At 46.2% G+C, this 27,576-nt stretch overlaps 1 protein-coding gene across 4 annotated transcripts in view; it reads right to left on the bottom strand.

The window, feature by feature from the left end:
• Positions 1-27,576, bottom strand: part of USP19 (ubiquitin specific peptidase 19) — a 458,230-nt gene that overhangs the window by 41,045 nt on the left and 389,609 nt on the right. For all 4 annotated transcript variants that reach the window (XM_069206188.1, XM_069206190.1, XM_069206191.1 and 1 more), the window contains 3 exons: positions 23,932-24,084; positions 19,514-19,677; positions 16,674-16,852 (listed from right to left, as the gene is read on the bottom strand). In XM_069206188.1, coding sequence (XP_069062289.1) covers positions 16,674-16,852; positions 19,514-19,677; positions 23,932-24,084 — 496 coding nt within the window. The remainder of the gene's footprint in view (positions 1-16,673; positions 16,853-19,513; positions 19,678-23,931; positions 24,085-27,576) is intronic.

Genomic DNA, 27,576 nt, shown 5'->3' with positions numbered 1-27,576 from the left:
CTTCAGTGGTTATAGTCACAGTGGGATGAGAGCCACCGAAACCCAACATGGGAAAAGGTTAGGTGGCATGGTGAGGCCACTAGTGGTTCGTAATAAGTGATGTCATTTTCTAACTAGAGGTGCGTTATGTCAGTTAGTCTTAAGAAAAAGTATAGGAGCTTATACATGTATAATACATGTATTATTGTCTTTCACAGACCTATAAATACATAAACCCATGCAAAATCATTGGAGCATGAAACCCAACCGAGATGGTGCAGCTCATACCTACAGCAGAGGTTTTATGCAGACATTTGTCTGTCCTGCTAAATGCATCTCTCTCTCACCTGTCTTGAGTGACCCTCCTTCTCAACCTGGAGTGCCTAAAGTGCACTGTGAATTGGGACTGCTGCTCTGAGTGCCAACGCCTTTGGCTCTTTCGCCAACAGATTTAACACTGGTGGCATGGCCAGTCTACTGAACCCACATTTTTTTGCCTGCTGTAAACTGCCAACAATGAGGCGAAGGAGTTTATGTGACCTCACAAAAAAAGCAGAATTTTGCTTTCTGGTCATCTCAAGTGCAAAGAATAGGTGATCTACACAAGGCAGCCAGGAATGCACTAGCCTACATTAAATACATTGGAGGGCAGAAATGCCAGTGTCCAGCAGGGTTCGCTGCTCGAAAGCGGTCTGTGGTTAAATGAGCTCTCACAAAAATTAACCATACATCATACAGCAGAAACTAGGTGCTACAATTCGGTGCACGATCAAGAGCACGAAAGAGCATTTTGGATCTACTGTAAGTTAATCAACTTTCGATTATTTCCTTTATTTTGCCAATTATAGTAAGGAACCAACAGGGCAAAGAATTCCACAAATGTGTGGCAAACCCAGCACCCAAATTATTTTTTTCTCTAAGATTATAGACCTATTTTTATCCGCCCCTTCCAGTACCAGTGTTAACGTTTGGCCTTTCCTAACGTTTGCGGGATCCAATATATAACTCAAGTGACTCACCAAAGACACTCATGGGATGTCTGTCCCAGATAATACGGAAGGGATCACTTTGCACAACCTGGCCAACCTACGCCTCACACCACCTCACCTGCACACATGTCCACCCATCAGCTTCCAAGCACCGAATTGTATCTCCATCCTTTACGTAAGCCAAAGGAGCAGAGGCATTAACAGGGTGGGTCCCATGAAGATAAAGGAACTAGGGGTTTACAGTGTACACACAACAGTGGGCACACTGTACTTACTGGAGCTTTTAAATCTTCCTTCTTTTGCTACTTGTGAACAGAGGACCACGAACCCCAAACAATTGCTAGGGAGCCAACCAAGCTGAAAGGCCTAACCAAACAAGTCCTTGAACAACACTTTACCAATCTCAGCGTATGAGTAAGTGTACCACAAAGCAGTGTGGGTCCTTTCAGATTGTAGCCCTGCACAGAATGTCAAGGGTGACATGCCACAGCATTCCCTGAGGTGACCATCAATTATGCGCCTGAGTGCCCCAAAACTAAGAAACCTTTCACTGAGACAAGAATGCAGTAAACCACCCAACAGGATACGGATGACATTGATGCCCGTTTCCAGGTAAACAACTTGCCTGGGCTACAAATAGCCTGTCCGCAGAGTACGTGTATTTATATTGATCTATGTAGGACCTAAGAGTTTCAGTTATGCTCATACTGTGCAGATTCCAGAAGAAAGTCAGAAGCCAAGTCTCCTTCCTGATATGGAAGCAGCAAAGACCATTCCTAAGAAATGAAGGATGTGTCTAACTACGAAAAAGCTCAAGTTCACCAAGCCAGTGGCCAGAGGTTTTGGTCACACATACATGAAACAGCAGGATTATGAGTCAAAACAGGTCACAACAGCAGGAAGCAGAAAACACAAAGATGGGGACCAAAATTGCTCCAGAAAAACGGGAAAGAATGCCTTATATATCAGTGGAAAAACGTCCAATTTCCCCTGAGCAGAAAGCTGAAGGGATGGGGACCAGAAAGCAGTGGTGCCAGGCTGGGGGCTTTTCTGGGCAATGGTACCCCCAGCCTCGCGACTGAACAGCTCACTAGAGGTAGCAGTACCATTTAGTGCAGTGGTGAAATGTGCAAAGTGTGACAGAGTGCATCTTACTAACCTTGCCCAGGAACCCACCCCAATAGAGTGCATAGGGAACACATATGAGCTAAGAGGAACAACAAAATTTCATCTTTGTGAAACCATGCTCATTAAGTTTGCTCAACGGAGTCTCACTTATACAATTTTACATCTCCCGTCCTCTGGGTTGGTACATCAGAGGGTAGAAAACATTTAAAAACAAAGCTACAATTGCTGCCATAGTGCCAAGAATAAAATATCTGATGCGACCTTCATCCGAGTACTCAGAAATGTTCTGTCCTAAGATGCCGTCTGTACCCAGGGAGGAAGACACCCTGGAACTCCATGGACTCCAGCGATAGGCCAAGGGCTGCCGAAGTGCATCTTCCTCTTCAGCCTCCAGTTCCTGCCAGATCAGAGGTGCCTGCGATGTGTGGAAACCTTTGTCAGAGCTCGGGAAGAATGATGCACAGCACACCTACAATGTATTTTCATTAAATGCATAGATTTATGGCACTGGCTCAGACGTCTCTGTGTGCACAACAGTCTTTGAGGCCAATAAACCTCTCAAGCAGCATGCCACTATCCTTTGCCACTCACGAGCTCCATCACATATGCGCCACACACACAAACCTGCAATGCAGACCGGCCTATAGTACCCACGTGATAGCCCAGACTTTGACTTTCAAATGCCCAATCAAGTAATATTCACATTTCCTGCTTAGAGCAGCAGCTGAAGCATTGAAAGAATGATTATGCATTTCGGACTGAACGCAGAAGACTTATAAACCAGCACATGTTCCTTTTCACAACAGGGATGAGCAGTGGAGGCCAAATCACCAAAAGCCATTCTTATTCCTGCATCTTTCACTGCGATAAGGACTGTGAGCGCGGCCACGAAATCCAAAACCTCTACAACTCGGGGACCTTCTGGAAAACAAGGACTTTCCCTTTTAACACTGCTTTGCTGTCTTTCGAGCCTGTCTCAAGGGTTTTGTTGCTTGTCGACACCTTACAACACCATGTAAGAAACTTCACTTTTAGTAACACCGAGAACTGAGATGTTCAACAGCACAAAAACGGTGTTTTGGATGAGGTTAAACACTGCCTACAGTTCATTCTACCAAGCAACAGCAGCTAGCAAGAAGATTGGGTTGCCTTAGCAGCCACCCTTCTAAATAGTTGTGCTTAAAGCATCAATAAATGTATCATGACAAACATGTAGATTACCTTTTGACAAATGATGACCTGCATGCACGTTCCAGACACCACATTTGCACCTAAACCACTAAGGTTGTGCTCTGACATATTACAACTTGCAATTGATTGCAAAATAAATCTTTCAAATGCAGGTTACTCCTTACAACGTTGAACATAAGACGCTGACCCCACCAAACTTAGCACGAGAATCACAGCTCAATCCGCTCAAGTCAACTGTGAAGGCAGTGGTCATGCTGCATACCTGAAGGTGCAAAGTAGGTTAAACTGTAACACTTGATGTTGAAACAGCAGTGCAAAACACAGGATGCGGAGGAGTGATGTGACGAAAATGAATAAGATGATCAGGGCCCGAAGAGACACTGATAGGCCACAACTTGCTGGAGTCCAGCACAGCTGATCATGTTTGACTGTTAGGAAAGATTCCTGGCTGCCTGCTAGGTAAGCAGGGCACACAACAAACTTTGTGCTTCACCAGTCTGTGGAGGCCAATGGTTTGTGAAATGCTGCTCGACTCGTTTTCCAAACTCGGCATAAACACACAGCAAACATGTAGGCCTGGCATGGGAAGTTATTCTTCAATGCCGCTGGGCCTTTAATATCAAATGACAGTTACTGGGGATGGGGGGTGCAAGTGGCGGGGGACTGAAGGAACACTGGCTGATCTTGGAAACCCTTTCAGGAACATTATGAAAGATTACAGTCATTTAGTAGGTAAGGCTGTTTTGTAAGCTAGTGAGATGGATTGTTAAACCACTTCCTTACATAGGAAAAGGGCACATCTGTTACCTTTTTACGAAGAGATGCAAATGTGAAGACTACATCTTGTTGCTATCTTTGCACAATCAGGTAAAGAACTGTGCATTTCAGTGTCGGTGGCCTGCAGAATGGGTTCTAAAAACATCCTTTACCTACTTCTCAGTAGAAGTGGAAACGCAAAGAGATTAGCACTGGGATAAGCAATCAAAGAACAGCCGTGGATAAAGGATACAGGCCCCATTGGTGAGAAAAGCTTCACTGGTGAGAATGTCTCCCGTCCACCAGAAATCCTGAGACTGGCCCCTTGAACAAGGAGGCTTTGGCCTCCTTGTTCAATGATGGGTTACATTAGGATCTTCAAAGGAAGCATAACACAAAGCACACTAGGCCAGCAGGGTAACTGAGATATCACCCAAAACAAACACGTCTAGGAAGGCGCTAAATGGAGTATATGTTTTCCAAAGTAATAGTCTTATTACAAGTATTTTCATACCTACCTGTCAAATATCTAGATAAAAGATATTTTGCAACCTTTGAACACAGCTACTACAGCGATGGCCAAACTGGGCGCAGATCCTCTCTTTCTGGCCACGAAGGGACCTGATGCTAAGAAGGCCAGACAGCCAGCTTCCTCTCCTGGCCACACCAAGTCTCTTTGTTTTTGCTGTGTATCTTCTGAGATGTGTGTGTGGCATGTTTTGCACACTGATTTGCCATATTTGATACAGAAAAAGAACACATTATGTGCTTAGATATAGAGGAGCTAATTTATGAGACAGTGTGCGACTTATGTTTGTGTCTTTTTTCAAGTTTTAACTTGCGCTTATTTATGGCGGCACTACGGGTATATAGGAAGAGCGCGGACACCCCAGAAGTAAAAGGGAGATTCAAGATGTAATCCAGTGGCCGAACTGGTAATACCATAGTCAGATTTTATTTGCATCAACAAAAATAAAGTGCAATTCCAGGTGATTCACTTTTTCTTTGCCCCTTTTCTCTTATCCAACAAAATCAAGTGTGTTTAACTCAACTGGCAACTCTGCTAGACACTAGTTACACTGAAGAATCAAAAGAGCAGTTTTAAAGAACATTAATCAAACTCTGAAGGGAATACTGGTCACTCGGATTAGGCACCCCATAAACGTAGATAAGAATAATCAGGGAATTAAAAAATATAGAGGGAATCAATTTCCCTCAATTCTATAATGTAAGTATACAACCGAGCAGATACACCACATGCATAGGATCTGGACTCAATCAGCTAATAACTATTAACCTCAGAAGGTAACAAGTCGCCATAACCACAAAAAAAAAAAAAAAAAAAAAAATACACAATCATACATGTACTCACCCTCAGCCATTAATCTTCAGCATCGCTGTTATCTACACGGTGTCTACAAACTGCTGTGACTGCCATGTAGTTCAGTAAACCAAGGGCTCTATGAGCCCTATTGTTACCACTGCCAAAAATGTTTTCACTTGAAATGTATTGCTCGGGCCCTACTAGGTGGTTCCATCGCAACCTTCTGCCGAAACCATTGGAATTCCAATCTGCTGGTATTGAAAACTGTGTTCTACACTGCCAACGATATTTTGGGTCATCAGGAAATTATCTTTGGAGATATTTGAAACCCATGAAATGATGTCTCTAAATTCGGATTGTGTCCTCATTAGGTCAGAAAGAACCATTCAAAGCAATGTTGCTTTATTTCTTTTTTAGGATGCAAATGTAGGAAACAAAGTAAAATCTGTACCACTGGCACATACTCTTTTTCCTCTGTACGTCCCAAGTAAATGGTACCCCTGATATCTAGGGCCTGGTTACGGGGCAGGACGAAGGCCTAATGACCCTATGTGGCAATTCTAAAATGGCCGAAACATGTTGACCCTTCACAGACATTGGGGTGTACAGGTAATTAGTCCCTGGTAGCACCACCTTTGATGATTTTTTAACACTATCCAGGCGACACTGGAATAAATTACAAGGAGTGATCGGCCTGAGACAGTTTTATTTTATTTTCTGTTGTTCGTCTTTGGTCCCCGTACTTTTTTGTTGTGCATGTCTGATGTGTATTTTTATGTTTCCCTACCCTTACTGCTCCACTCTAAATTGGGAATATCTCGGAGTGTGTTAGCAGGGCCCTATGATGAAGCATGCCACAATTTGTGGGTGAGAGCTGTTTTTTACACACAGGTGTTTAACCCTTAGGGGTTTTTTGACACTGGATTTTTTTCTGTCCTCTAGTGTTGATAATATAGCAAAGGGAGGTCGGGCAGAAAAGCATCTCCTCTCACCCCTTCATGGTGTTTATGTACTGGAGAGGGTCCCCAGGGGCTGCAGCATGAATTGTACCACCCTCAGGTGAGTTGCAAGTGAACAAGGGAGCAATGCAAAGGTATGTACTGGACACACGTAATCACGAATTCCACAGCTACATAATGAGTTCACTTAACCTATGATGTTTGGTATCAAATTTCTTGTCTTAAAAAAATCCAGGCTGATGCCAGCCTTGAATTTATTATGACATGCACCCATGGCAGACCTTAGAGGGGCCCCTGAAACCTATTAGTCTCTTAGTGTGCTGGATGACTGGTTTGGACCAGCCTGCCACCACAGACATGTTTCAGACCCTTTGGAGGTGTGAGCCTGCACTCTGAGGCCGGAAACAATGCTTGCTCCAGAAGAAGGTGTTATCGCCTATTCCAGCAGGTTGGCTAGTGAATCTGTATACCAAGACCAGAGACTACACAGACACTGATGCCTTTGGTATGCGACCCTGGCCTCCCCAGACCTGGGAGTTGCCATCCCCTGCCCTGAGGCCCAGTTGGCACCAAGACAGGTGGAAAAATTAGTTAGGCAGTAGGTGTGTTCCACTTTTAGGCTAGTCCCCACCCCTATGGTGGACTACCCAAAGTGGACACTCAAGGAAGGGTTCCACCATCATGATTTTGTTGGAACCAGGCATTCTGGGTAAGGGTTATGGCCACTTACCATAGGAAGTGGTCATATAGAGGGAATAGGCACCTAAAGGGTTAAGTAGCCAGTGGCCACTACTCTACACTCCCCATAAACACCCCTAAATTGAGTATTTAGGAGGCACCCAGATACCAGGAGGACAGATTCATATGACCAAAAACGAAGAGGACAAAGACGAGCCAAACGAGCGAAAGCTGTGGACTGGTGGGCTTTTGACGCGAAATTCTGCCTGCCTACCTGCTCTTGCCCCGACAATCAGGGACTCCAAAAGCCTTGGAGGCTCTCCAGGACTTCGCCAGCCCATCAGCATCTCCCTTGGAGTGCAGGATTCACTTCCTCGATTCCTACAGGCACAATCGACATCGTCTGGCTCTCCGCCCTGCAGACCACCAGGGCCACTGACGCAGCAGGTGCCCAGGAGGAAGTCACCGTGTTCCAAGAGGCCAGTGTCATCTCCCATCCAAGTGATGAGACATTAGAATAACTGGATACATTTTGCACCAATACCTGGGGTGATGGACCCCTTGCAACTACCAAGGCTTGTTGAAATCCAATCTGGATTACATCATCACTTCCGAAGACCATCCATCTGGGGCCATCAGCATCACAGAAGACATAACTCAAGAGCCGTCCAGCAGCTATGTTTTGTTGCTCTTCTTGCAGGTCCCCTAAGGAAGTGTGGGGTCCTTGACACAGGAGTCCACTACATTCAACGGTGTTCTCTTGCTCCCAGACTTGTCCCCATGTCTCCCTTTGCAATACACCCCCACCCCCGACGCTAACTGTGCGGTGTCCAAGACACAAGTCTCGACTAGCACCACTGCACCCAAATGCCCCAGGGCAGGTAAAACGATCACTTGTCTTGCTTGTGACCCTACAGTCCTCGCATCCTACAATCCACAGGGAGCCCCCAAAAAGTGCCTGCAAGGACCCCTTTGCAGTAAAAGTACTGTGGAACCTTTGCCGCGTAAAAGCACATTTGAGTAAAAGTTTTACTTACTTGCTAAAATGATACAAATTGCAACAGTACTTATCTTCATGAAAGTATTCTGTTGAAACATAATGTAAACAAAGCAACTATTTTTCTAAATATTTGTCTCAAGTTCCTTCTTTAGTGTTTGTCTCATTTATTGCCTCTGTGAGTACAACAAATGCTCAGCACTACCCTCTGATAAGCATAACTGCTCGCTCAGACTACCACAAAAGAGAGCTTCTGGGATTATTACTTTTACCTCTGTATACCAAGAAGGTTAGCCTGTAACATCTGCATAGTGTACCCCCACATTCGGTACACTGCGCACACAGAGAGCTTCCTACACCTATCATGCTACCATACAAAAGAAACAAGGGTAGTGAGATTTTGACTTGGGAGTAAAACATTCCCTTGACTGTTTCACAAACGATCCGCAAACAAGTCCACAGACAAAAGAAGAGATGTACCTTGAAACAAACTCTAAAACAGATTTTGGTTTTGTACTTCAACGAGGATAATAGGATTCACCAGAAAAGCACATCAATGGATCACTGTTTCTCTTCCTGCCTGTCAACTGACATCAGTTTGTTCCAGATGGAACCTTCAGGTCCCAGAAGATTCCCTTCACCTGCGGATCTTCCCAAGTTTCTATATTCTCCTGGGTCATCTTTAATTACTATAGTTGCAGCCTTTAGGTCTCTACTCACATATAAAAGCAACAAAAGTCACAAATTTGCTGATGATACACTGGCCTTCCCCTCCACTATCAATCAATCAATCAATGACACTTATAGAGCGCGCTACATACCCGTAGGGTCTCAAGGCGCTGGGGGGGGGGGTGCCGCTACTGCTCGAATAGCCAGGTCTTCAGCTTCTTCCTGAAGGAGAGGTGGTCTTGGGTCAGGCGCAGGTCGGTCGGGAGGGAGTTCCAGTTCTTGGCGGCCAGGTAGGAGAAGGACCTTCCTCCTGTAGTCGCTCTTCGGATGCGGGGGACGGCGGCGAGGGCGTGGTTGGCTGATCGGAGGTGGCGCGTGGGAGCGTAGAAGTTGACTCGGCTGTTGAGGTAGCTCGGGCCTTGGTCGTGTAGGGCTTTGTGTGCGTGGGTGAGGAGGCGGAAGGTGATTCTCTTGTTGACGGGGAGCCAGTGCAGGTCTCTCAGATGTCCGGAGATGTGGCTGGATCGTGGGATGTCGAGGATGAGTCTGGCTGAGGCGTTCTGGATCCGCTGGAGTCTCTTCTGGAGCTTGGCGGTGGTACCGGCGTAGAGGGCGTTACCGTAGTCCAGTCGGCTGGTGACGAGGGCCTGGGTGACGGTCCTCCTGGTCTCGGTGGGGATCCACCAGAAGATCTTCCGAAGTGTGCGTAGGATGTTGAAGCACGCCGAGGAAACGTTGTTGACCTGCCTGGTCATGGAGAGGGAGGAGTCCAGGATGAAGCCCAGGTTGCGTGCATGGTCTGTCGGTTTGGGTGCGGTGCCCAGGGCGGGAGGCCACCAGGAGTCGTCCCAGGCGGAGGGTGAAGAGCCCAGGATGAGAACCTCCGTCTTGTCCGAGTTCAGTTTCAGGCGGCTGGTCGTCATCCACTCGGCTACCTCTTTCATCCCTTCGTGCAGGTTGGCTCTGGCGGCGGCGGGGTCGTTGGTCAGGGAGAGGATCAGCTGGGTGTCGTCGGCGTAGGAGATTATGCTGAGGTTGTGTTTGCGTACGATGGCCGCGAGGGGGCTCATGTAGACGTTGAAGAGGGTGGGGCTCAGAGATGATCCTTGTGGGACGCCGCAGATGACTTCGGAGGCCTCTGACTTGTACGGTGGTAGGCGGACTCTCTGTGTTCTTCCGTCGAGGAAGGAGATGATCCATTCCAGCGCCTTGTCCTTGATTCCGATGTTGCTGAGGCGCCGTACTAGGGTGCGGTGGCAGACCGTGTCGAATGCCGCGGAGAGGTCTAGGAGGATGAGGGCCGCTGTTTCTCCATTGTCCATCAGGGCTCGGATGTCATCGGTGGCGGCGATGAGGGCGGTCTCGGTGCTGTGGTTGGCTCGGAAGCCGGACTGTGAGGGGTCGAGGGATCCGTTCGTCTCGAGGAAGGCGGCCATCTGCTTGTTGACGGTCTTCTCGATGACTTTGGCTGGAAACGGGAGAAGCGAGATGGGGCGGTGATTCTTGAGGTCGGTGGGGTCCGCTGTTGGTTTCTTGAGTAGAGCGCTGAGTTCGGCGTGTTTCCAGCTCTCGGGGAAGATGGTGGTGTCGAAGGATGTGTTGATGATGTCTCGCAGGTGGGGTGCGATGACAGCGTCGGCCTTGTTGAAGACGTGGTGAGGGCAGGGGTCGGTCGGTGATCCGGAGTGGATGGAGTTCATCGTGCGGATGGTGTCTTCGGTGCTGATCGGGGTCCAGGCGTGGAGGGTGGTGGTGGGGGGTGGTTGTTCGGTCATGGTGTGCGTTGGTTGGTTGTTGAAGCTGTTGTGTATGTCCGCGATCTTGTTGTGGAAGTATGAAGCGAGGGAGTTGCAGAGGTCTTGTGATGGGGTGATTTCGTTGTTTCCTGCGCTGGGGTTGGAGAGCTCATTCACGATGTTGAAGAGTTCCTTGCTGTTGTGTGCGTTGTTGTCCAACCGGTCCTTGAATGCTGTTTTCTTGGCGGCGCGGATCAGCTGGTGGTGTTTCCGGGTGGCAAGTTTGTAGGAGGTCCTGTTGTCCGGTGTTGGTTCCCTTTTCCAGACTTTCTCGAGGGCTCGGAGGTTCTTCTTGGAGCACTTGAGTTCGTCGGTGAACCATGGGGCCTTCTTGCTGCCGGGGCTCCACTATTGAAAGATACTTGCAGACTTAAACACGTCCTGAACCTCATCACAGCCTTGATGTCCCATTACAACAAAATTCACATTATTTATCAAACATAATAAGCAAATTATCCAATTCTGGTCGAATGGCATCAATGATAATTGTTTCAAACCTGACTTGGATTCACCCAGGGAATCAATCTCACCCTCAAGGAACACATTGCCAAACAAATATAAACACAGCCTGGTGCCAGCTTTCTAAAGGAAAGTGAAACAGTTCCCCACCAAAGGAACTCATAACTGTTCAAGCTTTTGTTCTCCCATCTAGATAGAACAAATGCACTGCTTGCTGGCTTCCCAGACTCCCAAATGGCCCCCCCCTTAAGGCCATCCTACATGAGGTCTCACCAATGGCCTGAAAAAAGAAAACCACATCACCGCCATCCTGATAGACCTCCACTGATCCCCATGTCTGCCATTTAATAATGTAACAATCCTTATCAGATCTATTTTTTTAAATTTTTTATAGAAACACTTAACTCAGGTCCAGGGTAGCTGTGCACATAGCAGTCAATCCAAGGAACAAGAGTAAAGAATTTAAAAGTATCACAATAGTCAATAAAAAGTACAACACAATAAATACCCAATAGTATTTTATAAAAATAGTTAGCATTTTTATCTTTAAATGGACACCAAAATGACAACATTCTATTGAGGGTACCCAGAGATGTGAATTTTCAATGGTAGGTAAATCACTGCAGTTTAATTTTAGGAAATGCAATAAATTGTTGTAAGCCATTATGCAACTGGTTAGAACAACTTCTATTCACTTGGACTGGCCATGACGGGACGGACACCAGTTGCAGGAACCACTTATGTCCAGGAAGGTACTTCTCGGGTCCAGCAGTCTCAGAGTCAATTTTCTCCTATACTGCGTTCCTGCCAAGAAGTGGTCCTGATACTGGGGAGAAAGAATGTGGAGGAAGCTGTAGAGATGGGGCGAGCATTCCTGGGAGCTCTCAAAGGTGGTCTATGGTCTCAGGACATGATCTCCCTCAATGCAGCAGTGTAGTTCAGTGCCAATCTAGTTGAAACTGGTCAAATGGTCTCTGGTTACAGCAGTCTCAGCGGTTGCTTACAGGTAAGCAAACCTTTTCTTTCTTTGGGACCAGGGTCCACTTTGACTTTAGTTATGGGTCCCAGGGACACCTAAGGAAGGCTAAGGACTTAGCCACCCAGCAGGCATTTCAGCATCCAGTGGCAGTCACGTGTTCCTGCCTGGGCAGCTGTGCTCTTAAAGGATTCCTTAGGCTTGGGTGGTCCTTAAGCTTAACAGGGAGCTAACCAACTAGCCCTTGGAGTCACTTCTTTTGTCCTGGCACAAGTGGTGCTCTTTTTCACAAGTGAGCCCAGTCCAGTCCAGCAGGTGCAGTCCAGTCTGTGGTCCAGCCTGTTGTTGCTGCGTCCAGGGAGCAGCAGGGCAGTCCACCTTCTGTCTTCTTTCCAGTTCGGTAGTGATCTGAGTACTGTGGGTCAGGGGTGCTTTTATGCCATCTTTGCATTCGTGGGAGGGGAGGACTACCTAGCCAATGGGCAACCAGTTCCCATGTGGCAACGAGGCCTTAGGCGGACTGCACGGTGAGACATTTGTTCCAGAGGCAGAGTGCGCTGCCATCCAGAAGCTGTGCCGAAAGAGTGTTGTGGTGTTGCAACCAAGACCTTGATGCGGCTGCCTTCTTGCTTCTTTGACATTGGCTACCCACCTACTGCATCTCATTTCTCACCTAGCAGAGGGTCCATGGTTGTGAGATTCACCAGCTTCCTTTGAGGATGTCAGATGGTGGTTCAAGCTGTCGTCCGGCTGAAGCCTACCAGAGATTGTGGGTTGACTCTCCAGTTAGTGAGCCTCCTCCCACAAACAGGAGTGAAGTGAGATGTGTGCTGCAGGTCCACCTCAGATGCCAGAAAACGGACTACGAAACCTGCACTGAGGGCTGCAACTGAAATCTGCACCTAAGCCTTGATACATACCCGTGGGATACTGAAAAACACAGGAGGACCAGTCCCGACCTACAAAAGGGGGCTATGGACGACACCCAAGAGAGAGGGACAAGGTGGGCAGAAAATTAGGCAATAGTAGCACGTTACTCAAGTGCTACCTAAAAACAATTGTAAAATGAAAGTGCCTGACAGTGTTAAGTATAGGTTTTTTTGTACATCAGCATCAGCGTCTTTTTAACATAGTCTTAAATTCCCTGAAGCCCTTCTACAGCTGTCCAATAATGTAAAAAATGCAGGCCTTTCGACACTAAGGAACGCCCATACGAACAAGATTCCCATTGCGTGAAACAAGAATTCAAAGGATTTTGTCACGGATCTTCGGCGCCAGCCATTTTGGACAACTGAGTTAAACTGACGAAGTAAACAGGCACCTTAAAAACCATTCACAAATGAGAGGACTACATTTCTGAACAAAAAGGTTTATCATTCAGGAGGGTAAGAACGACAGTTCACAGGTGAGGGAGGACTTGAGAGACCAACATTTCTGTACGCTCCGTGGTACTGCACTAGAAACTGAGCTAATATATTGCCCAGAGAACTTCCTCTTTCCACTCTTAAAGACAAAAAAAATATACTGGAACAATTTCAGGAAATGGGGGTAGCACTTCCTATAGCATAAGAGGCACCAGTGCATTTCCAGAGCAGACCGCAGGACCGTCCATCTGCTAATAACTGCAGGGAGATCTAGTGAGGTTATTCATCGCCCTGAAGAACACTGCAGGCCGCTAGATGGCCACAGGAACACTGGCCTCACGTCGCGAGCTTAACAGCATCTACCAATGGCTACTGAATACATTATCTTTTTGACAACATCTGCTTACTTATTTCATGACCAGTTTACATGTGCGAGTATGCCTAGCAAGATACCAACCATTTGTTCTACATTATCGTTGCAAAAATATCCATTTTGAGGCTACAAGGTTAAAAGTCTATGTAATAACTGCTGACAATAATATTGTTGGTGTCATCACGTGATGTCAGCAGCGGTACATGTAATATGTGATGCGAGGCCGCGCACGAGGGAACGCGCAGTTTGGAAAGAGCAAATTATGGTCAACTACTTCACTTGAGAACAGGAGGGGTTTTACTTCACTGGAGAAGAGCAGGGTTCTTGCTGTTGAATCAACTATAATGTCCCTTGAACTGAAGTTTGTCTGGGGATTGTCCTTGCTTTAATTATTGAGAAGTTACTCATCTTCATCTACAACAATAACATTCTTACACAGAATCCCTATGGAATTTTTGCTTCTGTAATTATCTTCTGTATAACACCCAGTATCATCCCCCAGTCCTCACTGGTCACAGGAAGTGGTATTTAGCAACATCTCAAGGCCAATACCCAGCTGGCAGTATCCTTTGGGCCACTGCCTTTGCCCCCGCCCAGTGACTGCACAGCACAAGGCATTGCCAGCTATGCCCTGCAAGCAACCATCTACCCCTGATAGCGACTCATCCTATGGCGCAACCTTTGGCCAGGCCATGCCCCGCAACTAATACCCCCCCTCCTTCAGTACCAGCTTAGCATGGACCATGACCCATAGATATTCTTACAACATTCAGTACTCACACAGCCTCAACACCAAGAGAGCAAGCCCTAGTCTATGATGTGACATTTGACCATGGCCAGTGTCCAACTCCTTCAAGATATTAATTTATTGACTTGTGTAAAATATGGAAAAACAACTTAAATGTTTGCACACCAAATGTGAGAAAGCACACCGAAGAAACTGATATCCACGCACATGTCAAACTGGTTCTCACTCTGTCAAGTAGTTTGTGTCTTTCCTGCAGCTCATCCGAAACTCATTATTGGTGATAAAGTGGAGAAATCTCACTTCGGACACCTGCTGCAGCCCCTCTTCTCATTGGTTCAATGTACAGAGATGAAGTTCAGGTATTGTGGCAAGTTTTGTGCACATTCTTCCAACAGAGACAACATTATTAGAACAGCAAAACGTCGTCCTCTGAGTGACTATTCTAATGATCTCCCCCCCTCCTGAGACTGCTTAAAACGCTTTCAGAGGGCTAGGGCCCAGTTCTTCACGGCCTTTTAATGACATCACTGCATTTCCTGGGTAATAAGGTAGCTCCATCGCTTGATAGTATTAATCAAACTCACATTTTCTACTCTTGTGAGTGCTGATGAGAACAAGACAATACAGGGCCTCAGTACATAACGGATGCTTACACTGAGCCATTATTTACATGATGTTCTTGATGCTGTCTGCAGCCTTTCTCTTCAATAATCTCACACGCTTGGAGCAATGGTGTCTACTGTACACCACAATAAAATACAGTCCTAGGAAAGACAGACACTGGCCTGACACGACTATGGAACAGAGAGAGCCGAGTGTGCGTTTCCTTCCAAGGAAGCGAGACAAAGGACTTAAGCACCTGACAGTCTATGTTATGTAGAAAGCCTCCTAGGGTTATGCAAACCTTAAAAACCTTCCCTTTCAGAGATGCCATGACAAGCTTGGCTGTCATATCCTGGTCAGTCACTGGGGTCCTCGTATACCTAGACAGCACCTATAAGCTTATACGTTCTTCAATGCAGATGCACACACTTACGTAGCGGTGCACAGAAGAAACAAACGCTTCTCTCAAGCAAATCTCCCAAGGCACAACATTGTGGATTAGTTTCTCGTCCAGCCCAACCCAGCTGACCTGTTTAGGCACAACTGAATAGTGCTTTATGTTCCTGGTGAGACTGCGCAGCACTCTGATTTGATTTGCACTGATACGATCCGCGGGGTGTATGCCCTGAGGTTTGTTGGCTGTAGACTGTCCAGCCGGCTGAGGCATGTTGCAAGCATTGCGTGCGGTGGTATTTAAGCCTGCAGAGTTCTGGACATGATCGCAGGTGCACACACCCACCTACTGCAAGATAGGATTGCTGGGTGCTTCAGGGGGAGAAGTTATGTTACTGAAGAATGTGGTGGCTTACTTTACAACAAAAGATGGTGGGTTGTCTATTGCAGTGGAGGAAAGGAAAATACCTAATTGAAGATTTCAGGCTGCAGTCCACAAGGAAAACTGGCATTTTATCATGCTGTCCCTAAAGTAACTTAGAACAGCAACCGCCCACACCACTACATGTGGTGTCATGTAAATGTATATTATGTATACCATGGTGCTGGTGCAAAATCTCTTTTGAGCAAAAATACACATCAGTGAAACCAGCTGATTTGCTGCATATGGAAATCTGGGATTTGCAGGAAACGAGTCCTACATTCAGAGTGTGTAGTAGAAAAACCAATGATTCACAGCAAAGAAAGAAAAGCATAAAAAGCTGCAAACCAGTCATCTGAGGCTCAAGCAAACCTAACATTTTGGTCACCAGGGAATCATCATCACATTATGTTCACACTTGTTAACTGCTGATTTCAAACACCTCAAGACATTTCCAAGGGATTCCTGGAGCTCCATGACTAAAGCTCTCTGGCCATCCAACATCAGGCATCGCGCAGGACATTTAGAACAGAAATGAATCCTGACTGCAGCATCTTTTCCTGAACATTACCTTACACTAGCACAGGGAGTAGAAGTATCTGAAGGGGGTTCTCATAGTTTTTAAGGGGCACAATCTGAGCAGGGGCTACACAGATGCTGGGATTCCGATTTCATTTTACCAAGAGCAGATGACATTAAGCAATTATGGATTTGAGCTGCAACTTCTTTCTATGGATAGAGCAACAAATCTTTCTAAGCTTGGACCTAAGGTCTGTAGGCACTCTTCCACAGCTCCGCGCATGTGCTACTTCTGCTTTCTACCAACTAAATCTGTGTCACCGGTGGTGACGAAATGTACGAGTCTCTCACCTGACTGGTCGCTCCTTCCGCAGATGTTGCACTCTCTGGTCGCTGTTCGGAAACATGGTCCCGACGGGGTCTCTCCACAGGAGAATTACGTCGCCGATAGAACAAGACATACGCGTACCTCGTCACCACTTGGCTCTCTTCAACAGTGGTAACTGTGCTGTCATCAAAAAGCCTCCAACCTGGAAACAAAACATTATTATTATGGCAGGATCCCAATTTTGTATGGATATGAAAGCCGTCTTGTTAAATGTTTCACACCAGCCCTGTTGGACCCTTTAAAAAACACCTTTGCAAAAACTCTTTCCTATACCTACTCCACCCAGTAGCAAAGCCACACTGACCTGCTGGAGTTCCATCATATGCTGCACAAAACCCATTCATAACTCATGGCTAAACTGTTTGATACAGCATGGATAAAGCATTTCCCACCTCATCATTAAATTCTGTATTACCAGCGTGGCTGAAGCTTCTTGCTGGTTAAACCCCTTTTAATTGCAACATTAATCCCTTCATATCATCACAGAGTGTCCTGATACACACCCATGGAATACCCCTATCACAATCCCTTCATATCATCACAGAGTGTCCTGATACACACCCATGGCATACCCCTATCATAATCCCTTCATACCATCAAAGAGTGTCCTGATACACACCCATGGCATACCCTTATCACAATCCCTTCATATCATCACAGAGTGTCCTGATACACACCCACAGCATACCCCTATCACAATCCCTTCATATCATCACAGATTGTCCTGATACACACCAGACATACCCTGTGAGAGAACAGGGCTGATTGCAGAGGCCCCCTAACTTTTTGCCCCCATTTTTCACTTTCTGCTGGTGTTTTCCTGACTCTGATGGTGCCCTGGGTACTGCTAACCAGTCCCAGGGCCTGTGCTCTGTGTAAAATCAGTATGCAAATTAGGCTAATTATAATTGGCTAAGTCAACCTACCTATAAGTCCCTAGTATATGGCAGGGCATGTAGGTTTAGGGACCCCAGCATAGGTAGTGCACCCATAGATGCACTGATGAGGTGCTCAGTGTAATTTAAAGGCAGGCCTGCCTTTCTGGCTGCTTTTAAATAAAAGTTATATGCAAATTCGACTTTGGAATTAAAAGTAGTTCCAAAGTCTTAAACTACCTTATTTTTACATATATAAGTAAGGACTGGGTGCCAAGTAACTATAAGCAGGGACCTTATAAAAATAGTTTTATAAGCCCCGGTGAGGTAAAACAGCCAAATTCATTTTTCCCTCATTGTAGTGAATGGCCTCCTTAGGCTAGAATGGGGAGACTTTATTTTAATTTTAAAAATCCCCTTAAGTAACAGATGGCAGAAGTTTGGTATCAAATTAATTGTTATAATAAATCCCACAACTTCCAGTTGTGGGAGCTAATATAACTTGTTCAGGTAAAGAGTTTTAAACTTTACCTGAAAAGTTGCCAACTTCAGCTCTGCATTGTTTTTGCTGCTGTGCTCTGATTGGCCAGCCTGCAGCAGCTTCTGCCAGGCTGCCTTGATGAGGTGTGAAGTGGCCTGGCTTCACACAAAGGAATGTGCTTGGGGGAGAGAATCTCCCCTCAGCAGATGGTGAGGCAGGAAGGGGGAGGGCTGCCAAACTGGTCTTCAAAGGCAGAGAAGGACATTTGGAGCAACCCAGCAACACTCTCACATCTTGCAAACCCAGACAATTAGGTGCCCCCTTGATTAGATTAGGAGAGGGCAGGAGAGGGGTGTGTTTAGGATTTTTAGCCACACCAGTGGGTGGGCTCAGCCAGAAGTAACCTCCAAAAATCACTTTCAGCCATGATGGATTTTTTTTAGGAATGCTGCTCCCTGGGATTGATTTTTACCACACTTCCCAGGAAGTGGTCATCAAAGGGGGAAGGACCCTGCCCCTAATTGGAGAACCAGGACCCCCCTGTTTTTCACCCAGGAGCAGGGATAAAACTGGCAGACCTGCATCCACACCTCAGATCCCTATCAGATTCCAACAAGGAAGAGCTACAGGAGAAGAAGGACTGCCCTGCTGGAAACCTGACCTGCACCTGGACACTGCACTCTGGAGGACTGCACCAGCTGCACACTTGGGCTTCACCACTAAAAGGACTTTACCTGTCCTCTACTGCTTCAAGAAGGGACTCCGTGTTTACCACAGACAAACGATGTGAAAACTTAGAAAATAAATTATTATTTTCTGAAGCAGCATGGCTGAAGACAAAAAGTTACCTCACCTGTCAATCTTCATTAAACAACAAAATGACGACCAGCCAAACGGCAATCACGAACGCCGTTTGTGAAAAGCTGACACTAAAACAGGTGAAGTGTTCAATCAGGCAAGACTAAAATAATGGTGCAGCTTATAATGACATATAACGGTCCTAGCAATCACTTTCATAGGTCACAGCACAAACTGTTGTGTGGCCACAACTCTACAGTACCACTCACCTGTACCAATGTTACTGTCCCCTAACACATGAATCAAAACACTGATCTGCAAGTAGCAGGCAGATGGCTAGTCTGTACACTAACCAGAAGAGCCACCTTACTGGGACCCTTTGGAGGGCCGCAGCGCTGACTCCAAATTAGGACTTGAACTTGCTTTTGTCATTGACATGGGGGAAAATCCCAAACTATCAGAGACACGGAGGCAGATGCTACAGGAGCGGTTTGTGTTCTTTAACTGTTCGTGCTCGAGAATGAAATATATTAAGAAAACATTTGCTTAAGGTAACTCAACAGTAGTGTATAACAATGTATCCATGCAGTGATAAAATACAGGCATATGACAACACGCTCAATCCAGCCAGGTTACTGTTGTTGCTTACCTACATCGCTGCGCTGGCTGTTCTTATCGTTTGGAAGCCTGGCATACGCCGTGTAATGCCCGCCAATCATACCTCCATAGTGATTGATCACAGCGTACAAGTCATAAATAGGAAGCTGATGGTCCTCCTTCTGGCCAATGCAAAATCTACTGAGGTCCAGGTTCCTGTTGGCACAGAAAACATTTGGTTCAAACTTTGGAAAGTTCACAGATCCAAGATGTAAACAAAGAAACAGTAACGACCAGTCAGTATGGAAAACAGTGGTGCATTAACCAGAAAGTCCACTTTACCTAAAATATTATGAGCAACAGGACAAAATTAAGGCAGTGTCTGTCTTACTCTAAACTGAATGCCTACACAATAAGGATAATTGTGTAAGCAAGCAATAGAAGATGTGAAGGGTAATTTTTTTGGAGCCTGTACATTGGATTCTAGTTTATAATTACGGTTGCGTAACATTAAACAGTTAACTCTCAGATTGCATATTCACCACTAGAGACTTCTGATTAAGCTGTTCTCATTCAGGTCTCACTATTACTTCATACTAAAAATGTAAGGCTCTTTTCAGTACAATCGGTGCATGAAACGGCGTCAAGGGTATGCGGTCTTCTGCACACTGGTTTTAAATACTGACAATACACTAAGTAAAGAGACTGTATACACCAGGGGTTCCTTCCACCAATTATTTTTGTAGCAAATAGGATTTAGTATTTTGAAATAGGTATTTTCAAGTTTTTACAAAGGGGTAGGTTAAGTAGAATATTCATGACTGTGGCCTAGTTTTCTGTTCCTGTACACACCTGCACTTGTTATTGAAAAGGGTAGGGGACACTTGTTGAGAGCCGGTGATCTACACATTCAGAACATTAGACAATTTGTTCTAAATATCTGGTTTAAGCACAACTCGTTCTGTGACTTGTAGTCTCCGTTCACTTGAATTTCATAGTTTGCCTAAGGAAAAAGCAGTTCAGGCACACAGGACACATTCTGTCGTTTGAAAGGAGAGACAATTACAATACAAACAAAAGTGTTTGATATCTGAAAGGGAGACGCAATTCTGAGCTTCTAGATATGATTGAATTTGTAAAGCAATTCAGAGAATAAATTACCTTCACAACCAGACATAACTTTGTCGTGAGCTAGAGGTGAAATAATAACATTTGAAATCAATTGTTAAGGTCATCGTTGTGAACACCCTAAAGACCCGAGAAGCCAAAGCATGACAGAAGGGTAGCATGGTAACTTGGAAGTGATATGACCCCACCACGAAAGAGAGATACTTCCATTGGGACTACAAGACCAGGAGATTAAAGTATGTATCCTGCAGGTCTGCAAAATCTGAGCAAATGTCATCCTTCTGAACTTTTTTTTCCTTTCCGAGAAAGGAGCTCAAGAGTCTGAGGTCTAGATTCGGAAACAGATCTGGCCTGTGACCCAAAATCAAGTCACTCTGGGCACAGTTGAAAGGAAGTAAGGGCTGAGAGGTCGACTGCCCCAGTTACAAAATGTCTGTAAAGACAGCCTTACTTCTTTTTTGAGAGCTGCAATTCCAGGCCTTTCACATTCCTATCGACAACTACAACAAAGAAACACTTTCCTTATCAGTAGACCCAAAAGGCAAATCCAGGCTGAAGTCCTGCAACGTTTCCAAGTCACGGGTGATTTAGAAATCAAGGGTCTATGTAATGAGATAAAAACAAATTATCTGCATCCTCGTCATCCTCCTGATCACGCTCGGCATGCTGGAGGCCTTATGTGGTCTTCACCTCAAACCAAAAAGATTTCCTCTATCTTCTGGTAGCGCTGCTGCGGACTCAGAAGGAATGAAGACTACCTGTCATTATTGGGAGCAGGCTCTAGTTGAAGATGATTATGTATTCAAGACTACGAGTCTCAGCCTGCGTCAACAGAGGACTTGCAGGGGGATGGTACAGCACAGGAGTAAGGGAATGGCCAGACAATGTTGCTGAATGGTTCAACCTTGTCTGGGGTAAATCAGTGCTAGGAAAGGGCCTCCCGGCAGAAGTTATGAGTCCAACACAGGGAGCTGGAATTCACTGAAAAATCTGCAGCATGGAATCCTTTAAGGCTTCAACTTGCAGACTCAGATGTTTAAAGTTCAGCTGAGGATCGACGTGGGGACACTGAAGACTGCACCAGGTACTGCGACAGCACACTGAATATATCTAACCTAGATATATTTTATTCGGATTTACTTTATTATTGTTACAATAGCCACTTTTACGGTCTTGTTTTATCTTCTGTTTAACTGTTTTTGCCTAGGCCAGCACTCTGTTCTCAAACAAGACATTCTTGCTCACTCTGGGCTTCTTCCAAAGCTACAGCACGGTACATTGCCGGTGAACGTGGTAGAAGTTTAGTCTCCAACATTCGTAGAAAACACACATCCTTACGTAGGGACATTTTCTCAGAACATCAGCTGTGTTGTTATAAAAACACTTCCTTGTTCCTTACACAGAGGGAGATTCCAGCCAGAGAACCATGACTGTACGCTGATTGCCAAAAGCTTCGCTACCGATGCTAACGCAGACCGCAGGCCTTTGCTCAGGTATGGGGGATGATGCCTACCCAGGGGAACCTGAAGGGCAGAATTAGAGCTTAACATGCTGTGCTCTATCATAGCCTAGGTAGGAGTTAGTCTATTGACCATAGTGACAATATGATAGCATTATTTCTATGCTTCACTCTCCTTGTCACAATTTTAATACTGTCATGCTCTGTCCTCCTGGTTATTGCAGCTCACGCTTTGCTATCTAAGATTCAGTTGTTTTATTAAAGTCATTATTGAAACATATACTGCCTCTATTTGTCATTTATATATGAGGCTACGGTAACTGAGAGAAACGGATGAGACCCGAGTAACCACGGCTTCCCTGATAAACCAATTATGTCATGCACTCGGCTGCCCAGTCATCCCTGCCCTCGGGTAGAGATGAGGCACTGCTAGTTAGCTGGAGCAAAACCTGGATTGGAGAGACAGGCGTTACCCGCAGTGGGCCAGACTTAGCCTCCCACGGCGCGGGCGATTCTGCCGCTCAAAATCCAGTAGTCTCATTAGAATAAGAAAAGCCAATGCACACTACCGGACAAATCTCTATTATTGATGTCGTGCTTGGCATCTCATTCCTGATGGTAATTTGGTGCATTGATAAGCAATTCTAGCAAGGCTTGGAGTCATGCCAAGGCACTATGAGCAGACACTGAGTAGGCAAGTCACCAACATCAGCTTCTCACAGGCGCAGCATGGTTTCCAACATTTCATCTTGGGTACAGACATACCATCCTGGTACACAGCCAAAGTTAAGAATTTTGAGATGAGTTTGATGCATCAAAATTGGTACGAGTGAAGCTCCTGATTCACATCTTTGGGCATGGAAAAACAGGAACCGATGGCAGCAGCGCATAGGGGTAAGGCCTTTATGAGGCTCCAAGTCTGGAGGTCGGACAGTCTTGTAACTCATGGTGGCACCCGTCATCATGCAGGAGCCATAGCAGGAGTTTGAGGAATGTGCAGTTAAACTAATCTATCGGAAATGGTTATACTTGAAGACACAAGCTTTAATCCAATGAGAAGTCATTGCAGAATAATCAGTATTGGGCGCTGAGTTCAAAGCACCCAGTTCCTGGGATGAATAAAGCTTTAGTAAGCACAGCCACATTAAGCAATGCCAGGGTGATCTTTGGAACCCAGGTTGCAGTTAAACACTCTAGGCAAATCTGTAACAAACTTTGGTTTGGCCGGTCCCTCTGAAGTCAGATTTTCAAAGGTATGATTTGACATCCCACAGTGGATCATAAGATCATAGGGTACTGAGAAAAACAAAAAGGTGACTAGCAGAAAGCCTGAATTAATCTCAGCCACTGGCAATTACTTGAGCCGCATTCCAGTCTATCTTTATTTGGCCGATTATACCACACACAAAGATCTGCTGTATGGTAAGTAGCCTTGGTTCTGCTTCAAAAGGCACAGGTCAGCCAGAACCACCAGGCCAGGTCACTTTGTGATGGGAACAGAAGCAACCTCAACTCTTTTTGACTTATTCAGGGCCTTTTCAGAAGGGTACAGCTTGAGTCCTGAAGCACAGTCTAGACAGACCCTGCCTGTGCCTTAATGTGGGCCTGCACATTGAGATTTTCTGTCCATGATATTTCCTAGGGATGTTATGTAGTCAATGAGAGGGCTTGCCTTCTAGGATATTCAATGAATCAAGCCAAGATTGAACCAGAATGGAGGAGGCTAAGTGGGGATGGATGGGAATTAATAACAGAATACGCACATGGTTTCTTAGCTAGAGTAGGTGAACGTTAAGCGTTATATAGGGCACTGTTAAGTATGATATCGTCAGCAGCAAATGTTAGACCGCACCTCAAGCAGAAACGTTTCCACTGGGTCTCACCTCACTGGGAAGTCCACCATGTCATTAATTTTGTCCCTCCAGATGAAGCTGCGGAAGGAGAAACGCTTGAGCTGGATAATTAAAACGTTTGGAAGCCGCCACAGCATGAGCTGCTTTGATGCTTCTCTGTGCTGCTTACATTTAGGGCAGTACCTAAAGGGGAAAAGTGAAACATGAAAAAAGGTATGAAATTCAAACATTAAAACAAAGTTCAAGTAAAAATACAGGAAATAAATATTATGTTCCATACACAAGTATGAAGCAACGAGGCACGCAATCGGAAGAAATCATGTTGGGGAGACACTAAGTGGTTAAGTCTCAATGCAAATGCTGATAACATTACCTTAATCAGTGCAGTGTGATGCCCGTTATTTGCTACATATCTGTACAGTTACAAGTCCAGGACCTGCATTCACTCTTGCACGGTTTAGTTAAATGCTGGTGATGGACAGACTGCCAGGTAGGTGCCTGCGTTTATGTTTGTGACTGCTTAGATACCTGGTAGGGACACACCGTTGAAGACCCAGATTCACTCTGTTTGTAGAGTTACATGCTTGGGAGGAGAGGCTCCCACATATCTCTAGATTTAATATTTCTTTATTGTTACTTGCCTGGGAGGAACAAACAGTAACAGGAGTCAGAAGAACATGCCATCTTCGCCAGGACTTGCAATATCTCTGCACTAATAGGTCATACGCCTGTACATCTGTAATGGAGATGTGGCTGGGCCCCAGTGTTTAACACCAAGCCTGCTCAGGATACCACAGTATGCTCAAACAGATAAGAGGCATTTTAGCCTTCTATAGGTGATTAACTAGTTTCCTCTGACTACTGTCACCATCCAGGCAAAAACCTGCATAACTCCACATTCAGTACAAGACTGACAGCACTTACTACACGTAACCAATACACTTTTGACAATCAGCCCACATTTGGGCTTTAATTGGACACCAAACAATAACATCACATACCTTCATTTCCAGTCTCATCTACAAATGGTCACACTAAAGCAGCATGCACTAGACAGAACTAAATCACCATTAAGTACAGCAACAGCACACACCCTACACCAAGAAAAATGGCATAAACCTAATGTAGGAAGTTGGCTCTGTATGTGCTATTTCAAAGTAAGGAATAGCATGCACAGAGTCCAAGGGTTCCCCTTAGAGGTAAAATAGTGGTAAAAAGAGATAATACTAATGCTCTATTTTGTGGTAGTGTGGTCGAGCAGTAGGCTTATCCAAGGAGTAGTGTTAAGCATTTGTTGTACATACACAGACAATAAATGAGGTACACACACTCAGAGACAAATCCAGCCAATAGGTTTTGTTATAGAAAAATATCTTTTCTTAGTTTATTTTAAGAACCACAGGTTCAAATTTAACATGTAATATCTTGTTTGAAAGGTATTGCAGGTAAGTACATTAGGGACTTTGAATCATTTCAATTGCATGTATACTTTTCAAGTTATTCACAAATAGCTATTTTAAAAGTGGACACTTAGTGCAATTTTCACAGTTCCTGGGGAGGTAAGTTTTTGTTAGTTTTACCAGGTAAGTAAGACACTTACAGGGTTCAGTTCTTGGTCCAAGGTAGCCCACCGTTGGGGGTTCAGAGCAACCCCAAAGTTACCACACCAGCAGCTCAGGGCCGGTCAGGTGCGGAGTTCAAAGTGGTGCCCAAAACGCATAGGCTTCAATGGAGAGAAGGGGGTGCCCCGGTTCCAGTCTGCCAGCAGGTAAGTACCCGCGTCTTCGGAGGGCAGACCAGGGGGGTTTCGTAGGGCACCGGGGGGGACACAAGCCCACACAGAAATTTCACCCTCAGCGGCGCGGGGGCGGCCGGGTGCAGTGTTAGAACAAGCGTCGGGTTCGCAATGGAAGTCAATGAGAGATCAAGGGATCTCTTCAGCGCTGCAGGCAGGCAAGGGGGGGCTTCCTCTGGGAAACCTCCACTTGGGCAAGGGAGAGGGACTCCTGGGGGTCACTTCTGCAGTGAAAGTCCGGTCCTTCAGGTCCTGGGGGCTGCGGGTGCAGGGTCTTTTCCAGGCGTCGGGACTTAGGTTTCAGAGAGTCGCGGTCAGGGGAAGCCTCGGGATTCCCTCTGCAGGCGGCGCTGTGGGGGCTCAGGGGGGACAGGTTTTGGTACTCACAGTCGTAGAGTAGTCCGGGGGTCCTCCCTGAGGTGTTGGTTCTCCACCAGCCGAGTCGGGGTCGCCGGGTGCAGTGTCGCAAGTCTCACTCTTCTTGAGGGGAGATTGCAGGGTTCTTTAAAGCTGCTCCTTTGGATAAAGTTGCAGTCTTTTTGGAGCAGGTCCGCTGTCCTCGGGAGTTTCTTGTCGTCGTCGAAGCAGGGCAGTCCTCAGAGGATTCAGAGGTCGCTGGTCCCTTTGGAAGGCGTCGGTGGAGCAGAGTTCTTTGGAAGGCAGGAGACAGGCCGGTGAGTTTCTGGAGCCAAGGCAGTTGTTGTCTTCTGGTCTTCCTCTGCAGGGGTTTTCAGCTGGGCAGTCCTTCTTCTTGTTGTTGCAGGAATCTAGTTTCTAGGTTCAGGGAGAGCCCTTAAATACTAAATTTAAGGGCGTGTTTAGGTCTGGGGGGTTAGTAGCCAATGGCTACTAGCCCTGAGGGTGAGTACACCCTCTTTGTGCCTCCTCCCAAGGGGAGGGGGTCACATCCCTAATCCTATTGGGGGAATCCTCCATCTGCAAGATGGAGGATTTCTAAAAGTTAGAGTCACTTCAGCTCAGGACACCTTAGGGGCTGTCCTGACTGGCCAGTGACTCCTCCTTGTTTTCCTCATTATCTCTCCTGGACTTGCCGCCAAAAGTGGGGGCTGGGTCCAGGGGGCGGGCATCTCCACTAGCTGGAGTGCCCTGGGGCATTGTAACACGAAGCTTGAGCCTTTGAAGCTCACTGCTAGGTGTTACAGTTCCTGCAGGGGGGAGGTGTGAAGCACCTCCACCCAGAGCAGGCTTTGTTTCTGTCCTCAGAGAGCACAAAGGCTCTCACCGCATGAGGTCAGAAACTCGTCTCAGCAGCAGGCTGGCACAGACCAGTCAGTCCTGCACTGAACAATTGGGTAAAATACAGGGTGCATCTCTAAGATGCACTCTGTGTGCATTTTTTAATAAATCCAACACTGGCATCAGTGTGGGTTTATTATTCTGAGAAGTTTGATACCAAACTTCCCAGTATTCAGGGTAGCCATTATGGAGCTGTGGAGTTCGTTTTTGACAGACTCCCAGCCCATATACTCTTATGGCTACCCTGCACTTACAATGTCTAAGGTTTTGTTTAGACACTGTAGGGGCATAGTGCTCATGCACATATGCCCTCACCTGTGGTATAGTGCACCCTGCCTTAGGGCTGTAAGGCCTGCTAGAGGGGTGACTTACCTATGCCACAGGCAGTGTGAGGTTGGCATGGCACCCTGAGGGGAGTGCCATGTCGACTTAGTCATTTTCTCCCCACCAGCACACACAAGCTGGCAAGCAGTGTGTCTGTGCTGAGTGAGGGGTCCCTAGGGTGGCATAAGACATGCTGCAGCCCTTACAGACATTCCCTGGCATCAGGGCCCTTGGTACCAGGGGTACCAGTTACAAGGGACTTACCTAGGTGCCAGGGTTGTGCCAATTGTGGAGTCAAT

Source organism: Pleurodeles waltl, chromosome 9 (genome assembly GCF_031143425.1).
Source record: "Pleurodeles waltl isolate 20211129_DDA chromosome 9, aPleWal1.hap1.20221129, whole genome shotgun sequence".
NCBI lineage: Eukaryota > Metazoa > Chordata > Amphibia > Caudata > Salamandridae > Pleurodeles > Pleurodeles waltl.
The sequence above is the reverse complement of the archived record's forward strand: the minus strand, read 5'-3'. Positions and strand labels throughout refer to the sequence as shown.